The sequence below is a fragment of the Leucopleurus acutus genome (genome assembly GCF_964270905.1).
Source record: "Leucopleurus acutus genome assembly, chromosome: 8".
Classification (NCBI taxonomy): domain Eukaryota; kingdom Metazoa; phylum Chordata; class Mammalia; order Artiodactyla; family Delphinidae; genus Leucopleurus; species Leucopleurus acutus.
Genome location: NC_139151.1, coordinates 67391795 through 67411325, shown reverse-complemented (window position 1 = coordinate 67411325; position 19531 = coordinate 67391795). Strand labels below are relative to the sequence as shown.

The window sequence follows — 19531 nt, the reverse complement described above, 5'->3', positions numbered from 1 at the left end:
TAGCTAGTGAATGAAAATGGAAGACAGAAGACACACCTATCCAAGCTTCAACTCACATGAAGCTCTGAAGGGTCGCTAATGATAAGCTGGAATATGGGACTATCCAATAAATATACTTATTGGATGGACAAAAGAGAAGTTCAAAAAAACTGCACCTACGCACGATGTAAAAAACCTGGCCTAACAATAATTCACGTACAAGAGAGCCGGGGAGGGCCACTATTACAGCTACCCCGGATGGGGCTTCTACTGCAAGGGAGGCTACCAGGCCATCCAACCCCAGGCCAATCAGGCCACAGCTGGAGCTCCATACTGGGTTGTGGCAGCCACTCCTGGAGGGAAATCTAGCAGACAGATGCGGTTCTGTAATGTGTGGCAACCGCTGCTCCCGACCCCCTTCTCTCCTGCCTGCGTCTACGATACTTGTTCTGCAACATGCCTTGCAGCTATGGGGGACCAGGTGACATCTTCCGGATAAGCTGAAGTCCACTACTGTGCTTCCAGGAAGGTGCATCCTTTCTTGGTACAAAAGACGGCTGGCCTGGAGCCTCCCCTGCCCTTTTTCTGGCTGATCCGCTACTGAGAGCTGGTACAGGCCGTCTCACTCCAATGAGGCAACAAGCTACATGCTAGCTCAGCAGGGTTGTGTGAGAGGACACAAAGAGCCTGGTTCCTGCTGACCTCACTGAACCTCTATACGAGCCCCTCACAGCCTACCCCAGGACTGGCTACGCTGGAGAAACAAAGCCCTGTTTATTCAACACGTCTTCTGTTCCTTGCATTTAATACAGCACGTCACGAGGGGATGGATAGAGACTATTGGAACGAGCAGGCAGGCCAGGCTTACAGAGGGCCTGAAGCCGGGGTGAGCTGAAAATGGGTAGCGAAGATGCAAAAATGCAGCTGGACTAGCCTCTGTGCCGGGGCTTTGCAAACTTCTGCTCAGAGAAGTGAGGTCAGCCCTGGCTGCGGCGAGATGGGGCGGGTATCCTTGCCTTAAGTTGGGCTTCTCTGTTTCTCTCTTCACAGTTTGCAAGAGAACACGTTTCTGAATTTGGTGTCTCTCCCTTCAATTTCCAAGTGAATCTCGCTCTACCCAGAGCAGACCTGACTCAGCACAGAAGCCGGGTTCCCGCAGTGCCACCTCAGCTGCCTCTCTGCAGAGCCTGGCAGGAGAAAGTGAGCACTGCAGTCACGCAGGTGAAAGCATCGCCTCCTCCACTTACTTTCCTCCTCAGGCCATGGTGTCTTTGGAAGCTTGTTGTTTTGATGGAATTTTGGTATAAAGATTTAGGTGGCTGTTTTTGTGCTAGTGGTTAAGTGATGAGAGAAATTCTCAGCTGCTCTCAGTTTCAGTCCCTTTCTAAAACCTTCCTATTCAGGAAGGGGATTCTTCATTACCTCCTATTCTAACAAAATCTGCTCTTCTTATTTAAAGTCCCAGTAGCATAGACCTTCAATTTTTGCTTGAGCAAGGGTAGAAGAAGAGGGTCTCAGGGAAGAGATGTGAAGCCTGTTCAAACAGTAAGAACAAGGTGGAGACCCCAAAAGAGGAAGTGAGCCTAAGCAGGTTCAGTGTTGAGACATCAAATTCCCACACGCTGGTGCTTAACTCTGAAATTTGTAAAAATAAATGTTGTGTAAAACAATCCCATAATTGCAACATACCCTGAGAATAAGGTGTTTCAATTCATCATCTGAGAGAAAAGTCGGTTTGTAGTTTGCTTCTGTGTATGGATTGGTGGCACCTTACAGGGGAAAAAAGAGAAAGCGTTGGAACACTGTATTTTCAGATGTCTCATTCCATTCGACTGCCTCAAACCTTCCAGATGCGGCCAGTCCTTACCACCTGGGATCGAAATTTTGTCTTCTTTTTCCTTTACGGAGATAGGGCTAGATCTGACTTTGGACAGGAGCCTCTAATGCCAAAGAGAATTCCACCGAAAAGCAAACACTGCTGTCCACAGGAGACTTAGCAAGCTTGCTTTTGTCACTATAGTGAAAATCAGGAGCTGACACAAGTTAAAAAACTGCTTCTAAGAGAGAAGGCAGCTCTAGGAGCAAACTGGTAGAGACTCCTGGGAGGTTCCCTCCTCCCAAGATCTATATTAAATGGGTTGTCTAGCAGTTGCTCAAATCTCCACTCTAAATGTTCTTGGGAAATCATCCAGACTGCCAGGCCCTGAGTAAACACCCTGTAGAAGGCATTTACTGAGAGCTCCTCTTCATCAGGGTTGAATTAAATGAGCTTGGCAACCCGGAGAAATGCATTTCTTCAGTAAGTGCAACTCGAGCTCCCAGGACTGGAAGGCACAAGACTTATGTTTAAAAGGCTGTCAATCTGGCATCTTTCAGCAGAATAACTTAGAGAAAAATGCCAGCAGGAAATGACTTGAAATCTGCAGAATGGTTAGTAAAAGAGTGAAGAAGTAAAATGAAACGATCCATAACAATTCCAAGTACCACCGGGAAGGAGGGAAACAGAACGTGTCCTGACTTTCATATCAACCAACAAGGCACGTGTTACTGACCCACGTCCCTGCTTTTTAGGGTAACTTGAGCTCTGCCACTCTTTTCCTTCCAATGTAATAGAAATTAGTTATGATTTAATCTCTATCTTCACTAATATGAATTTTAAAATGCCATTCTCTGGGCAAAGGACACAACGTTTATATTTTTGAATAATGATCAAAAGTCAGACAAAACCAGCTACTTCTCATTTCCGGTGGCTTTGTAGAAATATAAAAGACGCAATTCTTTCACCACACAGGTCAGAGATCTGAGTGAGTGCCCACTTTCCAATTTCCTCAAATAGTCCAAGACTAGCTGTGGAAAATTCCAGGAACCGCAGTCACTCAAGTGCCTGATACAGTTCGGATTTCTCCTGTGGTGTGGATAAGTCACTTCCACGTCTCTGCCTCTGTTTTCTCACCCTCCCCGCACTCAGAAAAGAAGGAAAACACTGCTTCCCTCATAAAGAGTTGATCTGGTTTGGGAAAATTCCAGGAAGATGAAAATATCATCAGTGTTCATTCCTGACGATAAAACGCAGCAAGTCCCACCAACCAGTGACTCACTCTTCAAAAGGAACCATGATGAATTTTCCTCTTCAAAACTGAAACTGACTTTCCTGTGTCACTAAGGGCACCTACATTTCTGATGTATAGCATTGTATGCGTGGGGCCCAGGCACCACATATGCACCAGCTGGCGCTTCAGCAGGGTCCTCTCTGACACGTATGTCCATATACACACGCACAGGACATAGCCTCCACCCTCTGGAGACGTAGGACAGCAAAACTGCATCTTGATACCCACAGAAGCTCAACAATCGTTTCATTTGGCATCAGGTCTATTGCTGAAAATGACAGGCATATTACCCAAGGCTACACATTTGCAAGTAATAAACATTTGTCCCTAAGGAGACTCGGGAACATTCTAGGAAAGGGTGGTAACATTTGTGAGCAAGGGCATAAAGGACAATAAAGCCGGGATCTCACCTCGTAATGTTTTCATGTGCTGAACAGCCATCCTCAGCACAGTAAGTTTATCTAATTTCCTGGACATCGCGTTGCACGTTGGTACCAAAGAAGCCAGTTCATCAATAAAACTGTTCATTTTATCCCGACGCCTCTTTTCAATCTGGCTGTGAGCTTCCCTGAACAACAATATGAAAAATGATTTCTGTAAAATGTAACAGAGCATCAAGGAAACGATGAAAATAAATTATAGCTGTTTTCAATATTCATCTGTCAAGGCAAATTTAGAATCTGCAGAATGTTTCAAACTAGGCCTTCCTACTAAAGTCACCCAAAAAAGTGGGCTCACTGCCAGGTCAGTATTAGGTTTTATTTATGCTCACCTCATCCTTAGAATTGAGAAATATTACAAAAATTGTCTTTTCAGAGTAAACTGAGCTGTTAATTTCTCCTCATTTCTTTTCCTCTCAGCCCCGAGAAAGTTGGATTTTAAGACAGGGGTGAAGGAAAGAAGGGAGGTGGAGAATTCAAAGGGCAAAGCATCCGGAACAGACATCTGTGAGGGCGCCACGCTGAGCTGTCTCTGAGGTTTGTGGGGAGCCTGCTGTGTGGCCCGTCGGAGACCGACTGATTGAGACACCAGGTAACTAACACCACTGTCCTTGGATCGGCCATGACCCCACCTAGACGCAGCACTTGCTACATCTGTCCCCAAGAGTTTCCACTGAGGAATGTCACACGCCTTCCTCCCTGGAATTGCTGCCTGCCGAGTCAGCGTGACACTTCCATGGGCACACACTCCCTCCCTGACTGGTTTGCACCTGTCATTCGTGACTGTCCCCCTCAAGAGGTGTGTCAACAGGGCTTCCCTGGTGGCGCAGTGGTTGAGAGTCCGCCTGCCGATGCAGGGGACACGGGTTCGTGCCCCGGTCCGGGAAGATCCCACATGCTGCGGAGCGGCTGGGCCCGTGAGCCATGGCCGCTAAGCCTGCGCGTCCAGAGCCTGTGCTCCGCAACAGGAGAGGCCACAACAGTGAGAGGCCCGCGTACCACAAAAAAAAAAAAAAAAAAAAAAAAAAAAAGAGGTGTGTCAACAGTGGAAACGTAGTTTGCTGCCACTGCCGTAGCAACAGAACCGTAGGATCTCTTGCCAAAGCTGGTCCACGAGGGAAAAGCCAGAACTGTCGGGTCAAATTCTGCAGCCCCTGGTTCTGTGTCACGATACAGACTCAAATGGCCCTGGGGCTACTGGCAGGAGAGCTCAGGATCTGCATGGAAAGGAGTCGCAGGCATGGTTGGAAGCAGGAAAGACGGAGTTAGAGAATCTCCTTGAGGGAGCAGGGCGCCCCCAGGTCTAGCCTTCAACTGCACCTTGCAGAGCAATAAGGGCACTTTCAGAGGCTTGGGACAGCCCGGGGAACCGAGTCACTGAGCCAGGTCTCCCCGAAGGGCCCTGAGTCAGGAAGGAGTAACCTGCTGAAGACGGAGAAAACCTTTAGCCTTGATTTATCTCTGCTCCCTCCACAGCCCCCTTCCGGTTAACTGTGCTTAGACAGCAAAGAGTGAAGGCAGCTCAGCCTGGAGGGATGGAGGGAATGGAGGAAGGCCACATCAAGCCCGGGCCCCCCATCCCCTTCCTCCTTCCCTAAGGACGTGACAGTGTCGAAGACCGTCTGACAGACAAGGACCAGATATGCAGAGCCTCCTTGGCTACACACCAAGCAACCAAACCAGGACAGTTTATAGACAGAATGAGGGTCCAAGCTCACCTTGCATTTTTGATCCTTCCTTGGTGCTCTGTGTATTCTAACCTGGAAAAAAAAAAAAGAAGAAACACAATGTCCTGGAGATTGACAGCAGTTACACATCTGTTTTCTTCCCTGCCTTAGCCCTGTCATCTCTACATGACACACAAGAGCTTTGGTTGTTGGCCACACTGGGGGTGGGGGGAGGGAGACAAGTTCAAGCCCATAGGCTCAAGGCCTCCTTGCTTATCCCTAATCAAGGACATGGATGGAACCTGCACCACGTAACAGAATGTTTAATTATGCAAAGAAAATGGCTCTAAGGATGCTGACGTTCAAAGGACTAGATTCATGGTACCTTCCATGAGGGTCATCTTTGTCTGTGTCCATGCTTTCTCTGAGAAAACAAAAGAGAATGTGACTGTTAAGACATACAAAATAGCTTCTTATCGTAATACAGAAGGTCCTCATTTATCCAGAAACCAAGCAATTAGAAAGCTCAAATAGTCATAGTATTGACTCTTGATGTATAAAAGTAAAACAAACAAAACCAACTTGAACCTACTATAAAACCCAGACCAAACAAAAGTTATATATACCGTCTCAATAGAGTTCGTGTGTTAACATATTTTTACCGTATTGATTGTTTGAGAAAATTGGGAATACATACAGCATTTATGGAAACTCTTAGGTAACCAGAGTATCTGAGTAACTGTAACACCTCATTCCCCCCCCCCATCATTCTGGATAAATGGGGCTCATTCATTTGCAAAACACGTCAAGCATCAAATACACTATATATTTGGTGATGGTGGGTGAGGTGAGGAGGGGAAATCAAAGTACCCACAAAGAAGTACTGAGCAGAGCCCCAAGCCAGCTCTTCAAAGGCACTGCTACCCAATGCTCTGGTTCTCAGCTCAGCGGGAAACCCCGAGCCCTGAGAAACTGGGACAGAGGGAGGCATGGAGTTGGGGGGCCACAGAGATTCCTGAGGCCACAGCAGGGATCTGCCTTCCTTGCAAGGACTCCAGAATCCAGTTTTCACATCACCTTGTGGTTCAGTAGAAAACAGATTGAAATCCTCAGAGGAAGGAGTTCTAAATCCCCTGGGTCAGCTCACACCCTTCTCCAACCCCTAAATCGCTCAGGAGGGCACTGGCCAACATCTGGGCCTCCTCCTTTCTCCTGTAAGTAAGGAGGGATTATGGCCTTCCAAACAATGTCATCTCAAGGGCAAAAACAACTTTCTCAGGAGCACTGAGGCACATCACGGGCATTCTAGAACAGTGGTTCCCAACCAAGAGCCCTCAATTTCCTCACAGGCAGAGACTTTCTCTAGCTAGTTCTGAAGTTCAGAAGAAAATCTACAGGCCACAGGGGAAAACGACAACTCTCTCTTCCCTTTTGTCTAGACTTGTATCCGCTCACTGAGGCAGATGACCATCTCAGGTGAAAAGCAGCTCTGCCCTACAGGTATGAGTTTAGTGCATTAAAATGATAAGATAAAGGATTATGGTCGCTTAATTAATAGGGTCTCCATGAATTACAGAAGACCTGCAAACTGGGGTCCATGCAGGAAACCTGAAAGTTCTGGATGGAGACAAGGTTGGGAACCACAGATCTAGATAGCAGAGGTCTTAGAACATGTCAAGGCCTCCATCAGCACTGGCCCAAGACAAAGGCTCCACAGAAAGCACCTAGTTTCCCTGTTGGGGAGTTACTGCCATGGAAGAACACCCTCTCGGTCCTCACACCCACTCTCCATCCCCTGGGCGTCCACTCTCTTAATCATCTGGGATCACTTACATATTACTCATAGCATCTCCTAGTGGGCATCTGACCTCCAGCCACTGTGCTCCCCAAATTCGACCTGTGAACTTCAGCAGAAAGGACATCTGCTGTAGGGGGATACCTCCTTGGAGATTTTCCCTCATTAAACAGAAGAAAACCTCTCAAATGGACATTTGGGCAAGACTCCACAGTTGCCTCTACAAAACAAAACGTGCCTTTGGATGTTCTATGCTGACTTATTCCCTAGATGTTTGTTCAGCTCCAGAAGAGCTGACTGTAAGTGTGAAAACTTACTTACTCAAAAGAAAAGCCATCTAGTCTAAAAAGAAAAGTACTATTTAATATAAGAGGAACACACTAATTTAAATAATGTTTAAGGACAGTGTCACTGTTCCTATACTGTTTCCAGAGATGACCTCTACTTATTCACTCCACAAACGTTTAGTAAGCCATTGATGTCCTCCTAGAGAGAGGCCTTCAGGCAAAGCTCTTTTTGAAACCACTGAGGTTACATCCAGGGACTTAGCCATCTTGCTCAAAAGAGCAAAGGAAAATGAAGAAAGGGGTAAAATGTGGAACCTGGCTTTAAGGCTATTCTTTTTCCCTCGATGTGGAACAATCTGGGGACAGGAGCAGGGAGTAAACACCTCAGCGGTACTGGAAGCTCCCTCCTGCTTGCAATCCAGGGGGAAGATAAAGGGCAAAATCAACTACTGTGTGGCCACCTGGAGTTGGATCTTTCATTCCCACCCCTTTTCACAGAGAGGATCCCTTCTTCCAGGAGGGACAGTAGAGGCCCTAGATGGTCATGCCTGTGAGCCGACACCAAGTTTAGCCAGAGGAAGATGAGCCCAAAGGCCTTACTGGTAGTCCGTGGAGCTGCCCTTGCGTTTCCGGTTGCAATCCATGCCACCGGTGCCCAGGGGGCTGGAGAGGAGGTCGGTGGCACCTGGGGACATGAAGTCGCTGATAGTTGAAGAAATGTCCATTCTCTGTTCGGCCATTGGAGTCTGGAATAGGTACAAGGAGGCACAGAGGCACGTTTATTTCTACGTGCTCTTCTAAGGTGGAGGACGACCAGGGTGGCTCTGTGGAGGAAAAGGGACTTGATTACAGCACCAACATCTCTCTCGCCCAGCCAACCAGAACAGGACCAGGTAGAACTGGAAGGGGCATCGTATTTACTCTAGGAGTTACTATAGGTAATTTAGGCTCACCCACTCGTTTTTCTTGTAGCCACAAAGCTCAGAGAAACTGGGTGGCTTCTCCTAGATCCCCGTGCCAGGGCATGGAAGAACTAAACCAGAACCCAAGGCTCTAGAAGTTACAGCCCTGTGCTCCTCCCACGGAGGGGACCAAGTGTCTCAGATGTTCTGACAGTCCTAAATTAATCTTCTTCTAATCAAATCTAATCAATGAAATAAATATGATCTACTTGTTATCTTTGCGTTTTTAAAAATTTATTATTTTATTTATTTTTGGCTGTGTTGGGTCTTCGTTGCTGTGCGCAGGCTTTTTCTAGTTGTGGTGAGCGGGGGCTACTCTTCGTTGTGGTGCGCGGGCTTCTGAACGCGGTGGCTTCTCTTGTTGCGGAACACGGGCTATAGGGGTGCGGGCTTCAGTAGTTGTGGCACGTGGGCTCAGTAGTTGTAGCGCACAGGCTTAGTTGCTCCGCGGCATGTGGGATCTTCCCAGACCAGGGCTCGAACCCGTGTCACCTGCATTGGCAGGCGGATTCTTAACCACTGTGCCACCAGGGAAGCCCTATCTTTGTATTTTTACTACAATTTTTTATCATAGTTGTAGGAAAGCAGAAAATATCCTTTCTCAGCCTGTAAGTCCCACTTGGGAGTCAGGAAAAAGTGGTCCCTCTCCATCACTGGCCCAGGCAAAGTCTGTCCTGTCCTCCCAAACTGTCCTTTTGTACTCAGGATTCCACTGCAAGGAAAACCTAGCATAATGAAGTGAAGACACTGCAAACACTTGCAAAACATTTTGAGAATTCATATCTTAAAAGCGCAAAGTGAGTCGGCCCAAAGGAGAGGCTGGCAAGTACCTTGCAAGGGACTCCAACTGCAAACCCAGTTGAAGGTGGCCGTGCACTGCCCGCTGTCGGGGTCCAGCTCCAAGTGACGTGACTGGGGCTGTCACTCCCACTCTCTGGGCCCGAGTTTCCTCATCTGCAGAGTGAGAGGCAAGGGTGAGCTCTTGTTTTCACTGTCACTATTGTGCCCACACATTAGAGACCTGAGCCCTCCTGGTTAGGCGTGTGCGGTGTTTTCACTCTCACGACCATTGCTGGAGTGAACATCTTTGTGTGCGTAGCTCTGCACATTTGAGCTATTATCTCTAAAAGTCAGACTGACAGGTCTGAAGGGGACACACATTGTGTGTTTTGGTAAATACTGAAACACTGTGCTCCAGAAAAGCACCAATAATTTACATCCCCAATAAGAGCTCCTGTCAATCTGAAAGAAAAAAACGAAACCTCACTGTTTTTACTTGTAATTTAAAATTATTATGGGTGGCGTTCCTACGTTTATATGGGCATGTTTTGGTTTTCCTTTGTGCCCACTCATGTCCTATTTTCCTACCATATTGTCTTTAGGATCGATGGGCCTCCTAACTCATGCTCACCCGGGCACCTGAACTGGTGGGAGAAAAGCATGCAACGATCCTTGACTCTTCTGCTCCATTTATTCTCCCACTCTGCTACCATACTTGCTCTTTCCTCCTCGAACCTCCAACATCTCCCCAGTCCTCATGCTTAGCTGATACTTCACTAAGAGGCCAGCGACCACTTCTACCAGCTACCTAGATGCTGCAGGCTAGGACCCCAGCCCCAAAGCATGCTGACCCCATCCTCTTTTACTAGTCCAGACCATCTGCCCCAATCCTGCATCATCCACTTCCCCCACTCTAAAGCATCACTCCCATTAGGATAAGAACACACTCAAACAACTCTCATCTTGGGGGGGGAGAAAAACACAACTTTTTTGAACCCCACTCCCTGCCAGTTACTGCCCCAATTCTTTGTTTCCAATTGCTTTCCTCTTCCCTCGCTATAACTCAACTCAAATCAGGCTTTTGTCCCCATCATCCCACTACAACAGCCCCTGTTGGGTTCACTAGTGACCTCCTCATTGCTAAATCCAACAGCAAGTTCTCCATTCCCTCCCTACTCGTCCCATCAGCACATCTAATAGAGTTGATCTCTCCCTCCTCCCTGTCTCTCAGCTTCATGGTTCTCCTACTTCAGTGGCCACTCCTCTTTGGTCTCTTCAGCTGGTTCCTCTCGTCTCCTCGCCTCTAGCTGTCCTCGGCCCTCCTCTCTGTCTATACTCACTCCCTAGGAGATCTGTCTAGTTTCATTGCTTCAAATACTATCCATGCTATGACAACTCCCATATTTACATCTCCAGCCCAGATCTCTCCCCAAATTCCAAACCTGTATAACCAACCATCACCCTGATATCTCCCTTTGAATATACAACAGAAACATGAAACATCCATGACCAATCCCTGGTTCTCCCCAAGCCAAGCCTCTTGGCCATGCCCAGGTCAGTAAGTGGTACTTCAATCCTGCTTGCTGCTCAGGCCCCAAACCTAGAAGTCACCCCTGACTCCTTTCTTTTCTTCACAACCTGCATCCAATCCACCAGCAAATCTTATCAGCTCAAGATTAAAAAAACATCCAAAATTCAACCACTTCTCCCCTTTTTCTTTCATATTTCTGCTCAGATGAAACTTCATCAGTGAAGCTTCCTTGAAGAGCCACATAATATGACCTCCCCACCAACTCTTCCTAACCACCCCAGGCCTGCTTAATTTTTTCCCATCGCCCGTATCAGCATTTGGCCTGCAATAATCTACTTAATTTACTGGCTGTCCTCTCCATTAGACTATAAGCATCAGAAGAGCAGGGACTTTGGTTTACTGCTTGCACCCTTAGTGCCTAGAACACTTTCTAGCACACAGTAAGCACTCAAAAAATGCATGTTGAATGAATAAATTTATGTATTAGGAATATTAATCTTTGCTCGTTATAGATGTTGTAAATACTTCCCCCCACTTTTGCTTTTTAACTTTGCTTATGGTATTTGTATATACTAAAAGTGACATGTTTTAAAAACCCTGTCACCCCAAAATAATAAAAACATTCTCCTTTGCTGATGTTTTTATAATTAAAAAAAAAATTTAGTTCTTTAATCCACTTGGAAATTATTTTTGGTACACGACGTAAGGTTGGGAATTTCTTATTTCTCTCCAAAGAACAGACAGTTGTCCCAACACCACTCACTAGACCATGTGTCCTGTTACCTGTCACTTCAAATGCCATCTTTATTGATTTGTTTTCTATTTCTGGACTTTCTCTTCTTTTCCTTTGATCTGCTTATTTCCATCCTGGTACCACACTATTTATGATTGTGGCTTTATAATACATTTTAATATCTGGTAGAACAATTCCTTTCCTGCTTCTTATTCTTCATTTTTAGAAATTTCCTGGCTAGTCTGATGTATTCTTCAAGGAGTATTTTATAATCATTTAATCACATTAAAGGCCCTGCCGCAGCTGTAGCTTTTGTTGTTGTTATTATCATTATTACTGACATTAAGAGAAGTAGGCCAGCAGTGAGCACAGACCTCAGGGTCTCGGTGACCCTTTGGGTGTCAGACCTGTGGTGCCCCCTCTAGCCCCCACTCCTCTTTTTGAACAGCCATACATTTGCATGAGGTGGAAAATTTCAAGTTTCAGGGCTTCTGGAAGAAACCACACTTCCTGAGGGAAGGACTACCATCGGAGCTGCCAATGATAGTCACTCTAGGCAGGGGTGGGTGGGATAGGATTGTTACCTGAAGTTATGGTTCTTAAACCCCAGATCCACCTTGGGAGAAGCAAGGGGCCACTGGACTTGTTGGTCACCTCAAAGCAATTTTCATGTTTTGTCGCTTCCTTTCAGGCAGTCAACTTCTTCCAGAAACCTACAGTGGGGCCCACAGGAAAAGAAATCCCAAACAGGTCAATTTGGAGTAAATGCAAAGTCTCATAGCAGCTGAGGAAGATGGGGAACTTGCTCATGACTCCTGATTACAGGGAGCAATGCTGAGCTGACCATCCCGTCCTTCAACTGCCTGTTAAACTCAACTGCAAACACATGAGGAAGTCTGCCAGGAGATATTTTCTGTGAAAAACAATGCCTTTTAAATTACTAAACGTAAATTCTTGGACACGGCCTTAAGAGGAAGAAGATAATTATATTTTTCATTTCTCCTACTGGGTCAAGCAATAATAACAGTGAACAGTGACTGAGCGTGTACTTGGCGTCAGGCGCTGTTCTTACTGCACCATGTGGACTAACTCACTCAGACCTGAAAATAACTCTGAGGTAAATACTGTTGTTTCCACATTTTACCAAGAAGATCGAGGCAGAGAGAGGTGAAGAAACCAGCCGAGGTCACATAGCAGGAGAGCAGTGGGGCTCCAGGAGCTACACCTGCGAATAACGACACCACTCAACTCTCTCTCCAGCCAGGTGAGTTACCTAAATGCACACAACGAGGAACCACAGAAAACAAGTCTTCAGGAAACATTAAGCCAAGACGAAATGCCAGCAGGGCCAATACCTGAAACCGCTGGGAGTGAGCTGACGCTGACAGAAAACGTCCCTGAACTCAAGTACATGTGGTAGAGAAATCAGTTCTGAAAAGCTGCGCATGTTAAATTAAAGCGGGGGGAGAGTTTGCTGCCCTGCCCACCTCCTGCTGGCAGGATACAGGGGTCTCCTCTCTGGCCCTGCGACCCCTGTGGAAAGAACAGGCTCTGAAGGAAGAAATGGGCTGCACCCGCCCCACTACTCCCTACCTGCTCCACCTTGAGACGGAAAGACAGATTTTAACTGGGGCCTTCCTGACCTTCCTGAAGCACAAATTCTGGCGCTTCACATTCCACTGGCTAATTCTTGCATCTTCAATGACCTGCTTTTGTCTTGATCATTATAAAGGTCTTCAAATGAATATCCAGGGATAGAATGGACCGTGTCCTCCCGATTTATTCTTCCTCGCAGTCTGGTTCAGAAACCCTCACTGTCTGACACAGGTAACCCTGTCTGGGCAAGTGCAAACGATGTGACCAGGAATTCTGGACTCCCAGTCCCTAAGCCTCGATGGATAAGCAGCAGGGATGCAAAGTCCCCAGGGCAGGGCTGCTTGGGGGAGGCTCAACACACACGATCCCACCTAAATCTGATTCCCCATCCAGGTCCCACACTATCCCGCCAGCCCCCAAATTCGCAACCCAGGATCCACCCTGGGCGACCTCCCTTCTCCTTCTAACAGCCCCAGAGCCCACACTTGGCCCTTGGATGGGTGGGTCCAGCCACTTCATCCATCCTTTATTCATCGCCTCCATCCAGGCTGCTCCCCTCTCCAGTCTCGTCCCCTCCTCACCGTGGTCAGAGGTAGGACACCCCCTTGCTTAAAATGCTTCAGTGGCTTCATTGCTCTCCCCAAGCCTTCCAGATAAAACCCCAAACACCCCTAGCAGGATACACCAAGCCTCCGCAAAAGACGTGCTCTCTCTCCAGCCCGACAGCTCATCTGCTACCCGAGGCGCCGGGCTGCTGAAATACTTAAGCTCCCAAAAGCACGCAGCCGAGAGCACGAGGCCTCAGCTGTGCCCACTTTGTTTTACAGGCGTGGCTCCCTTTACCCACTCGGTCACCGGGTGAACGCCTGCGTGCCTTTCAAGTGCCCTCAGGTGTACCCTCAGAGAAGCCTCCAGCTCTCCCGGGCTGCCCCGCCCCTTCCCCTCGCCCGCTGCGGCCGCTCTGCCTAGACCCCGCCCAGCCCCACCAGCTGCGCCTGGATCTCACGGCTCAGCATCTCCCAGCACCATGCCTTGCATTTTCTTTCCCCCACTTCCCTGAAATTTAGATAAAGGTTCTCCGTACCAAACTCCATATGAAATTTCTTATTTTGAACATTTTTTTCCAGCACTCATGTTTACTTTATAGAAATAATAAATGCTAACATAGATTTTTGGCACTGTATTTTGCAAAACAAAAACCATGTTTCTTATATGCTTGGACAAGGTAAGGAAGCTGAATCAGCTGTGACAGTTATTTTTTGGAAAACTGTTTTCTCTCCAGGAAGGTGTTCTTAGATGTAAGACAATAAATGGAACAACGAAAGAAAAGGGACAAAAAACGTCTTCTGTGCTAACTACTTCCAGAAGAGATTTGAGCCAAGAGAGGGGGCTCCAAGAGGCCAAAGGTACCTGGGAGAGGGACGCTTGCTGACTGGGGGCTCAGGGCTGGCCCCGGTGCTGCCATCCAAGTGACGCATAGCGAGGACGCTCTTGGGAGAGCCTGGCCATGGTCCTGGAGTCAGGGGTCACACGTGTGCCCACTTCTGACCTGGAGATTTCTGAAGGGGGGAGGGAGGCTCTCTGGGTGGCCAGAGAAAGCCAGGCATGAAGGGACCTGGGACGTGTACCTGGCAAGAGCTTGGGGGCACCCTCTGTCCCACCTCAGTCCCCTTGTGCTCCTCGGAGCATAGGGAGAAGATTCTCTGGGGCTCCACACAAAGGAGCAACGGTGCTAGCAGAGGTGAGCCTGTCAGCCACTATTAGGTGCCAAAAGGAGACAGCTGGTACTCGGAGCAGAGTGGGGCAAGGCTGAAGCGCCCCTAAAGAAACCCACACACACCATCCACAGGAAGATGGCCACAGGGTGCCCTCCAGCTGTGGACCAGGCATCTCTGGGCTTTCCCTCCTCCCTGCCCCAGAATGACAAGCAGAGAAAGGGGAGCGTGTGGATTGTATCAAAGTTCACACATTAGCTGCTCCTCTGTGTGGGAAGTCGGCAGGCTGCCTCATGCCAGGCCTGGCCAAGTGACTCGCCCTGATGGATGAATGTGAGTGGAAGGGACAGTGGCAACCTTCAAACTGACCTTTACTGCGTGTCCCCCTGTTTGTGCCGAGACCAGCGATTCCTGGATAGAGGCTCCTCCTTTAGCCAAGACCCTGTATGGATGCAGCATGAACAAGAAGTAAACCTTGGCCACTGTAAGCCCCTGAGATGTTGAGGTTGTTTAACACCAGGGTGACTGGCTCTTCTGTTTGCCTCTGACCTTCCTGATTTAGCACTGAAAGTCCTGCATCCCCGGAAACCCCTTGGTCCCCTAGTTGACACAGGCAGGAAGAAGGAAATAGACTCTGATCCTGGAGCCACAGACCAAGCCTGAACTGGGAGGAGGGAGCGGGAATAGTGGCGGCCACACTGGTGGAGTTTAATCTTCACAGTAACCTATCTGTTAATTATGGTCATTATCCCAAATTTCCAGGTAAGGAACTAAGCATTGAAGAGGCAAAGACATCTTGCTTAGCAAGTGGGGACTGAAACCCACATGTGTCTGGCTCACTGGCGGTGGTTCTTTTTTTTTTTTTTTTTTTTTTGCGGTACATGGGCCTCTCACTGTTGTGGCCTCTCCCGTTGCGGAGCACAGGCTCCGGACGCGCAGGCTCAGTGGCCATGGCTCACGGGCCTACCCACTCCGCGGCATGTGGGATCTTCCCGGACCGGGGCACGAACCCGTGTCCCCTGCATCGGCAGGCGGACTCTCAACCACTGCACCACCAGGGAAACCCTGGTGGTGGTTCTTTATTCTGCCACACCACTGCCCATCCTGCCCCCAAAGCCACCCCTACAAAGGAAAATACAAATGCCCCCCAAACAAGCACTCCTGAGGAAGGAATCAGGGAAATGTGAGGAGAAGCAATCCTGGTTCAGGAAAGCTACAGAAACTGAAGTAAGAAGTTGTCTCTGGGCTTCCTGGAAGCCAGGGCAGAGAGGGAAATGCTCCTCTTACTTTACTAGGGTTAGCAGGGAGAGGTATCTGTCCAAGAGACTTGTTGGTTTTTTTTTTTTTGGCCACTCCAGGCGGCTTGCGGGATCTTAGTTCCCCGATCAGGGATTGAACCTGGGGCCCGGCAGTGAAAGCACCGAGTCCTAACCACTGGACCGCCAGGAAGTCCCCGGGAGACTCTTTCTATGTGACCTGAGCAACGCTGTGCCGAATGGCTCTGGCTCTGGGGAAACAAGCTTTGTGAAAGGACAGAGGGCTTCTCCCTTTATAAAATAGGACCCTGGTAAAAGCATGTTTCTCCTCCTGCCCCCGCCTGCAGGTGTAACAGCTGGATGGAGCTCTACTGAGACCACTTTGTGAAGCCTCAGGACGTCACTGGGGTAATGGCTTTTGATGTTTAATAAAAGGGCACAGCTTAGGAAAATATGGACGATAGTGAGTCAACACCCTCGCTTACCCGAGTCTAGTAGCTACATGCTCACCGATCTACTTTGCCACAAAACCCCTAGCTGCCTGCAAGGACCCCTGTGTGGCCACCTCTGCATCCCCACCACCTTCAAGGCGCTGGCCCTGGACACAGCATCTGCTCCAAAGTACTGTCCTTCCCCCATGCAGAGGAGCAGGGCAGCTGGCCCCGGTTCCATTCTCCATATTCTCAACTCAAGGTTTAATGAGGGGATGAATGTGGAGTTGCTCTGGTCTGTTCAGATGGTGGTGGCCTTTGAGCAGAGGTGAGAGACTGAAGGGTCCCTATCCCCTCTGCAAGTCCCCCTGATCCCCTGGTTACTCTGAAAGTTTGTGGGGAGTTTGGTTGCCTCACTTTACAACAGACGGATTTAGAGAACACTCACCCATGAGACCAGGTGCCTCGACCCTAAGATAACCGGGGTTTGCACCACGATCAATCAGCAAGCATTTCTTTAGCCCTAGTGGAAGCCAGGGCACTGGGGACACAGCGGGGTATGTTTAAAATCCCCTCAATCCTGATCACTGCAATAGGCAGGGCCGTGCCTGCAGTTGTGCAAGCAGTGCACTGCCCCATGTCAGTGTACCTGCGCCTCTGTTAAGTGGCAGAGATTTGTGGAGCCATTACTACAAATTTCCAGCAGGTGGCAGTCAAGTATCTTGAGGAAGAAATGCCTTTTTTCCCCTAGCTGTGGGGCATATGTGAGGTACAGGAGCAGAACAGAGGAGAAAATGATTAGCTTACTTGCTGGTGTGTGTGGGGTAATGGAAGGAGAAGGGACCAGGGAGGAGGGGAGACTTGAACCAGGTTTGCCTGGTGGACTGGATGATTAGAATGATGTTCTGAGCAGAGGAGAGCTCATTTGCAGTGGCTGTCAGGGGCCTGGGGAGAACCCCGTTTGTGGCACTTGTGTACCCAGTCCTACTGGAAGCTCTAGATGCTTGGGAATCCTGAAATCAAACAAAAATCAAGGCGCTTGCATTTGGAACAATGGGGCTTAGAGAGCCTATTGAGAGGGTCTCACAAGAGGCAGGGGTTGGGAATCCTGGAGAGTTTGGGAATCAAAACAAGGCTGGTCCAGGCTTCCCTGGTGGCACAGTGGTTGAGAGTCCGCCTGCCAATGCAGGGGACACGGGTTCGTGCCCCGTTCCGGGAAGATCCCACATGCCACGGAGCGGCTGGGCCCGTGAGCCTTGGCCGCTGAGCCTGCACGTCCGGAGCCTGTGCTCCGCAACGAGAGAGGCCACAACAGTGAGAGGCCTGCGGCCCGCATACTGCAAAAAAAAAAAAAAACCCAAGGCTGGTCGGACTTCCCTGGTGGCACAGTGGTTGGGAATCCGTCTGCCAATGCAGAGAACGGGTTCAACTCCTGGTCCGGGAAGATCCCACATGCGGCAGAGCACTAAGTCCATGGGCCACAACTACTGAGCCTGTGCTCTAGAACCCATGCACCGCAACTACTGAGCCCGTGCGCCTAGAGCCTGTGCTCCACAACAAGAGAGGCCACTGCAACAAGAAGCCCGCGTACTGCAGTGAGGGGTAGCCCCTGTTCACCGTAGCTAGAGAAAGCCCGTGCACAGCAACGAAGACCCAACACAGCCAAAAATAAATCAAATAAATAAGTTTAAAAACAAAAACAAGGCTGGTCTATGTGGAAAAGGGCCCCAACACCACTGATGGAGGAGAGTCCACAGCATTCCAGTCTTGGAGGGCTACTGAGGGCTGTTAGGAAGATTCTGAGATCTACTTAAAAGGCACAACACAGAGCACGCGCCTAGCCCAGCACACGAACTCAGTAACTGTTTGTTGAACGAGTGATAAAAGGGACACCTTCTTAGACCGTCGCCACGTCTGTCACTGAAGTACAGGAAAGAGAACAGCCTGAGGAACAAGCTACAGCCCCACTGTGCTTTCTGGGAGGACTCTTGGTCCTGGACGGGGATGCACGGACCACTGATGGCACCTGTGTGGGAAGTGGCCCAATTCCAGCCGACAGCTGAGCAGCTGCCCAAAATTGAGGTGGATCATGATATGGAGGCAAAGCAGAGAGGCCATAAAGAAGGGTCGTAACTTTCTGGACACTTGCTGAAGGAGACTTTTTATTTTATGTGCAGAAAACAATGAGTGGACAAGCAGGTCCAGATTATTCCTTTAACAGGTTTGATAAAAAAGACTGCAGAATAACTTGGAGTCTCAGGAATGTCCGGTTCCCCTTCAAATATCCATGAATCACCTGAAAAGGGAACTGATATTCCTTATTGCTTTTAATGCACCAGGCCCTTTATGACACAGTGGTTAGGAGCATGCTCTCTGCTGAGAAGTGATGGTCAGGTTTCAAATCCCGACTCTACCAGGTGTTAGTGTCTGGGGTGCAAATCTCAGTTCCAACATATACACGACCCTTAACTTTGCGTGTCAGGGTCTCCTGACCTGGGAGATACAGATGATAACATTACCTACCTCAGAGCTGTGGTGGAGAAAGGAGATGAAGAAAGTGCTTGAAGTGGTATCTGGCACATAATACACCCTCTATACGTGTTAACTATTATTATTTTGTTATTTAAGCATCACCAAAGCTCTATTAGATGTCATCTCTCCCACTTTAAAAATGAGGAAACTAAGTTTCAGAGAGGTTAGGTAACTGGACCAAGGCCAGGGATTTTATAGGAAGGTAGATTTAAACCCAGGTCGGTCCTTTCCACTATGTGGCATGGCCTCCATGCAAAATAAAAAATGGGCACATTCCAGAGTATGCTGTTATGAAATTCTTCACACCAGCACTTCCCAAAGATCTCTTCCTGAATACCAACCCCATGAAACTTTAATGATGTTACATGGGGGGGAAAAATCAATGGCCAAAGCAGCGTGGGGAATTCCGGGCTAAATGCTGGGTTTCTCCTCTGCAGGGCTTCTCGGAACGTTAAACAGGGCCCTGCAGAGGGCGAAGTCCAGGAGCGGCAGGGTCTCCACCTGCCCACAGATGCTGGTCCACATGTTTTTCTTCACCTAACATCTAGTGGACAAAGGTTGGATGGGGCACATTAAGGGGAACCTTGCTGTGCAGAATCATTCAGGATGCAGTGATCCTGCTTCCCCTCCCTCCCTGCCTATTTCCTCGCCAGAAGGTGGTCGGCATGGCTTTGTCAGCCTCCTGGCTCCTCTGAGAAAAGCCGAAGTTCTGACGAC

At 48.7% G+C, this 19531-nt stretch overlaps 1 protein-coding gene across 6 annotated transcripts in view; it reads right to left on the bottom strand.

Annotated features, from left to right (window-relative positions):
• BMAL1 (basic helix-loop-helix ARNT like 1) overlaps positions 1 to 19531 on the bottom strand; it is a 104007-nt gene that overhangs the window by 23844 nt on the left and 60632 nt on the right. For 4 of the 6 annotated variants that reach the window (XM_082845250.1, XM_082845254.1, XM_082845251.1 and 1 more), the window contains 7 exons: positions 11869 to 11997; positions 9071 to 9194; positions 7879 to 8102; positions 5582 to 5620; positions 5248 to 5289; positions 3500 to 3657; positions 1669 to 1748 (listed from right to left, as the gene is read on the bottom strand). In XM_082845250.1, coding sequence (XP_082701376.1) covers positions 1669 to 1748; positions 3500 to 3657; positions 5248 to 5289; positions 5582 to 5620; positions 7879 to 8018 — 459 coding nt within the window. In that variant the 5' untranslated portion in view covers positions 8019 to 8102; positions 9071 to 9194; positions 11869 to 11997. Of the gene's footprint in view, positions 1 to 1668; positions 1749 to 3499; positions 3658 to 5247; positions 5290 to 5581; positions 5621 to 7029; positions 7345 to 7878; positions 8103 to 9070; positions 9195 to 11868; positions 11998 to 19531 lie in introns of those variants that run through there. The other 2 variants (XM_082845253.1, XM_082845256.1) reach the window with 2 other exon arrangements.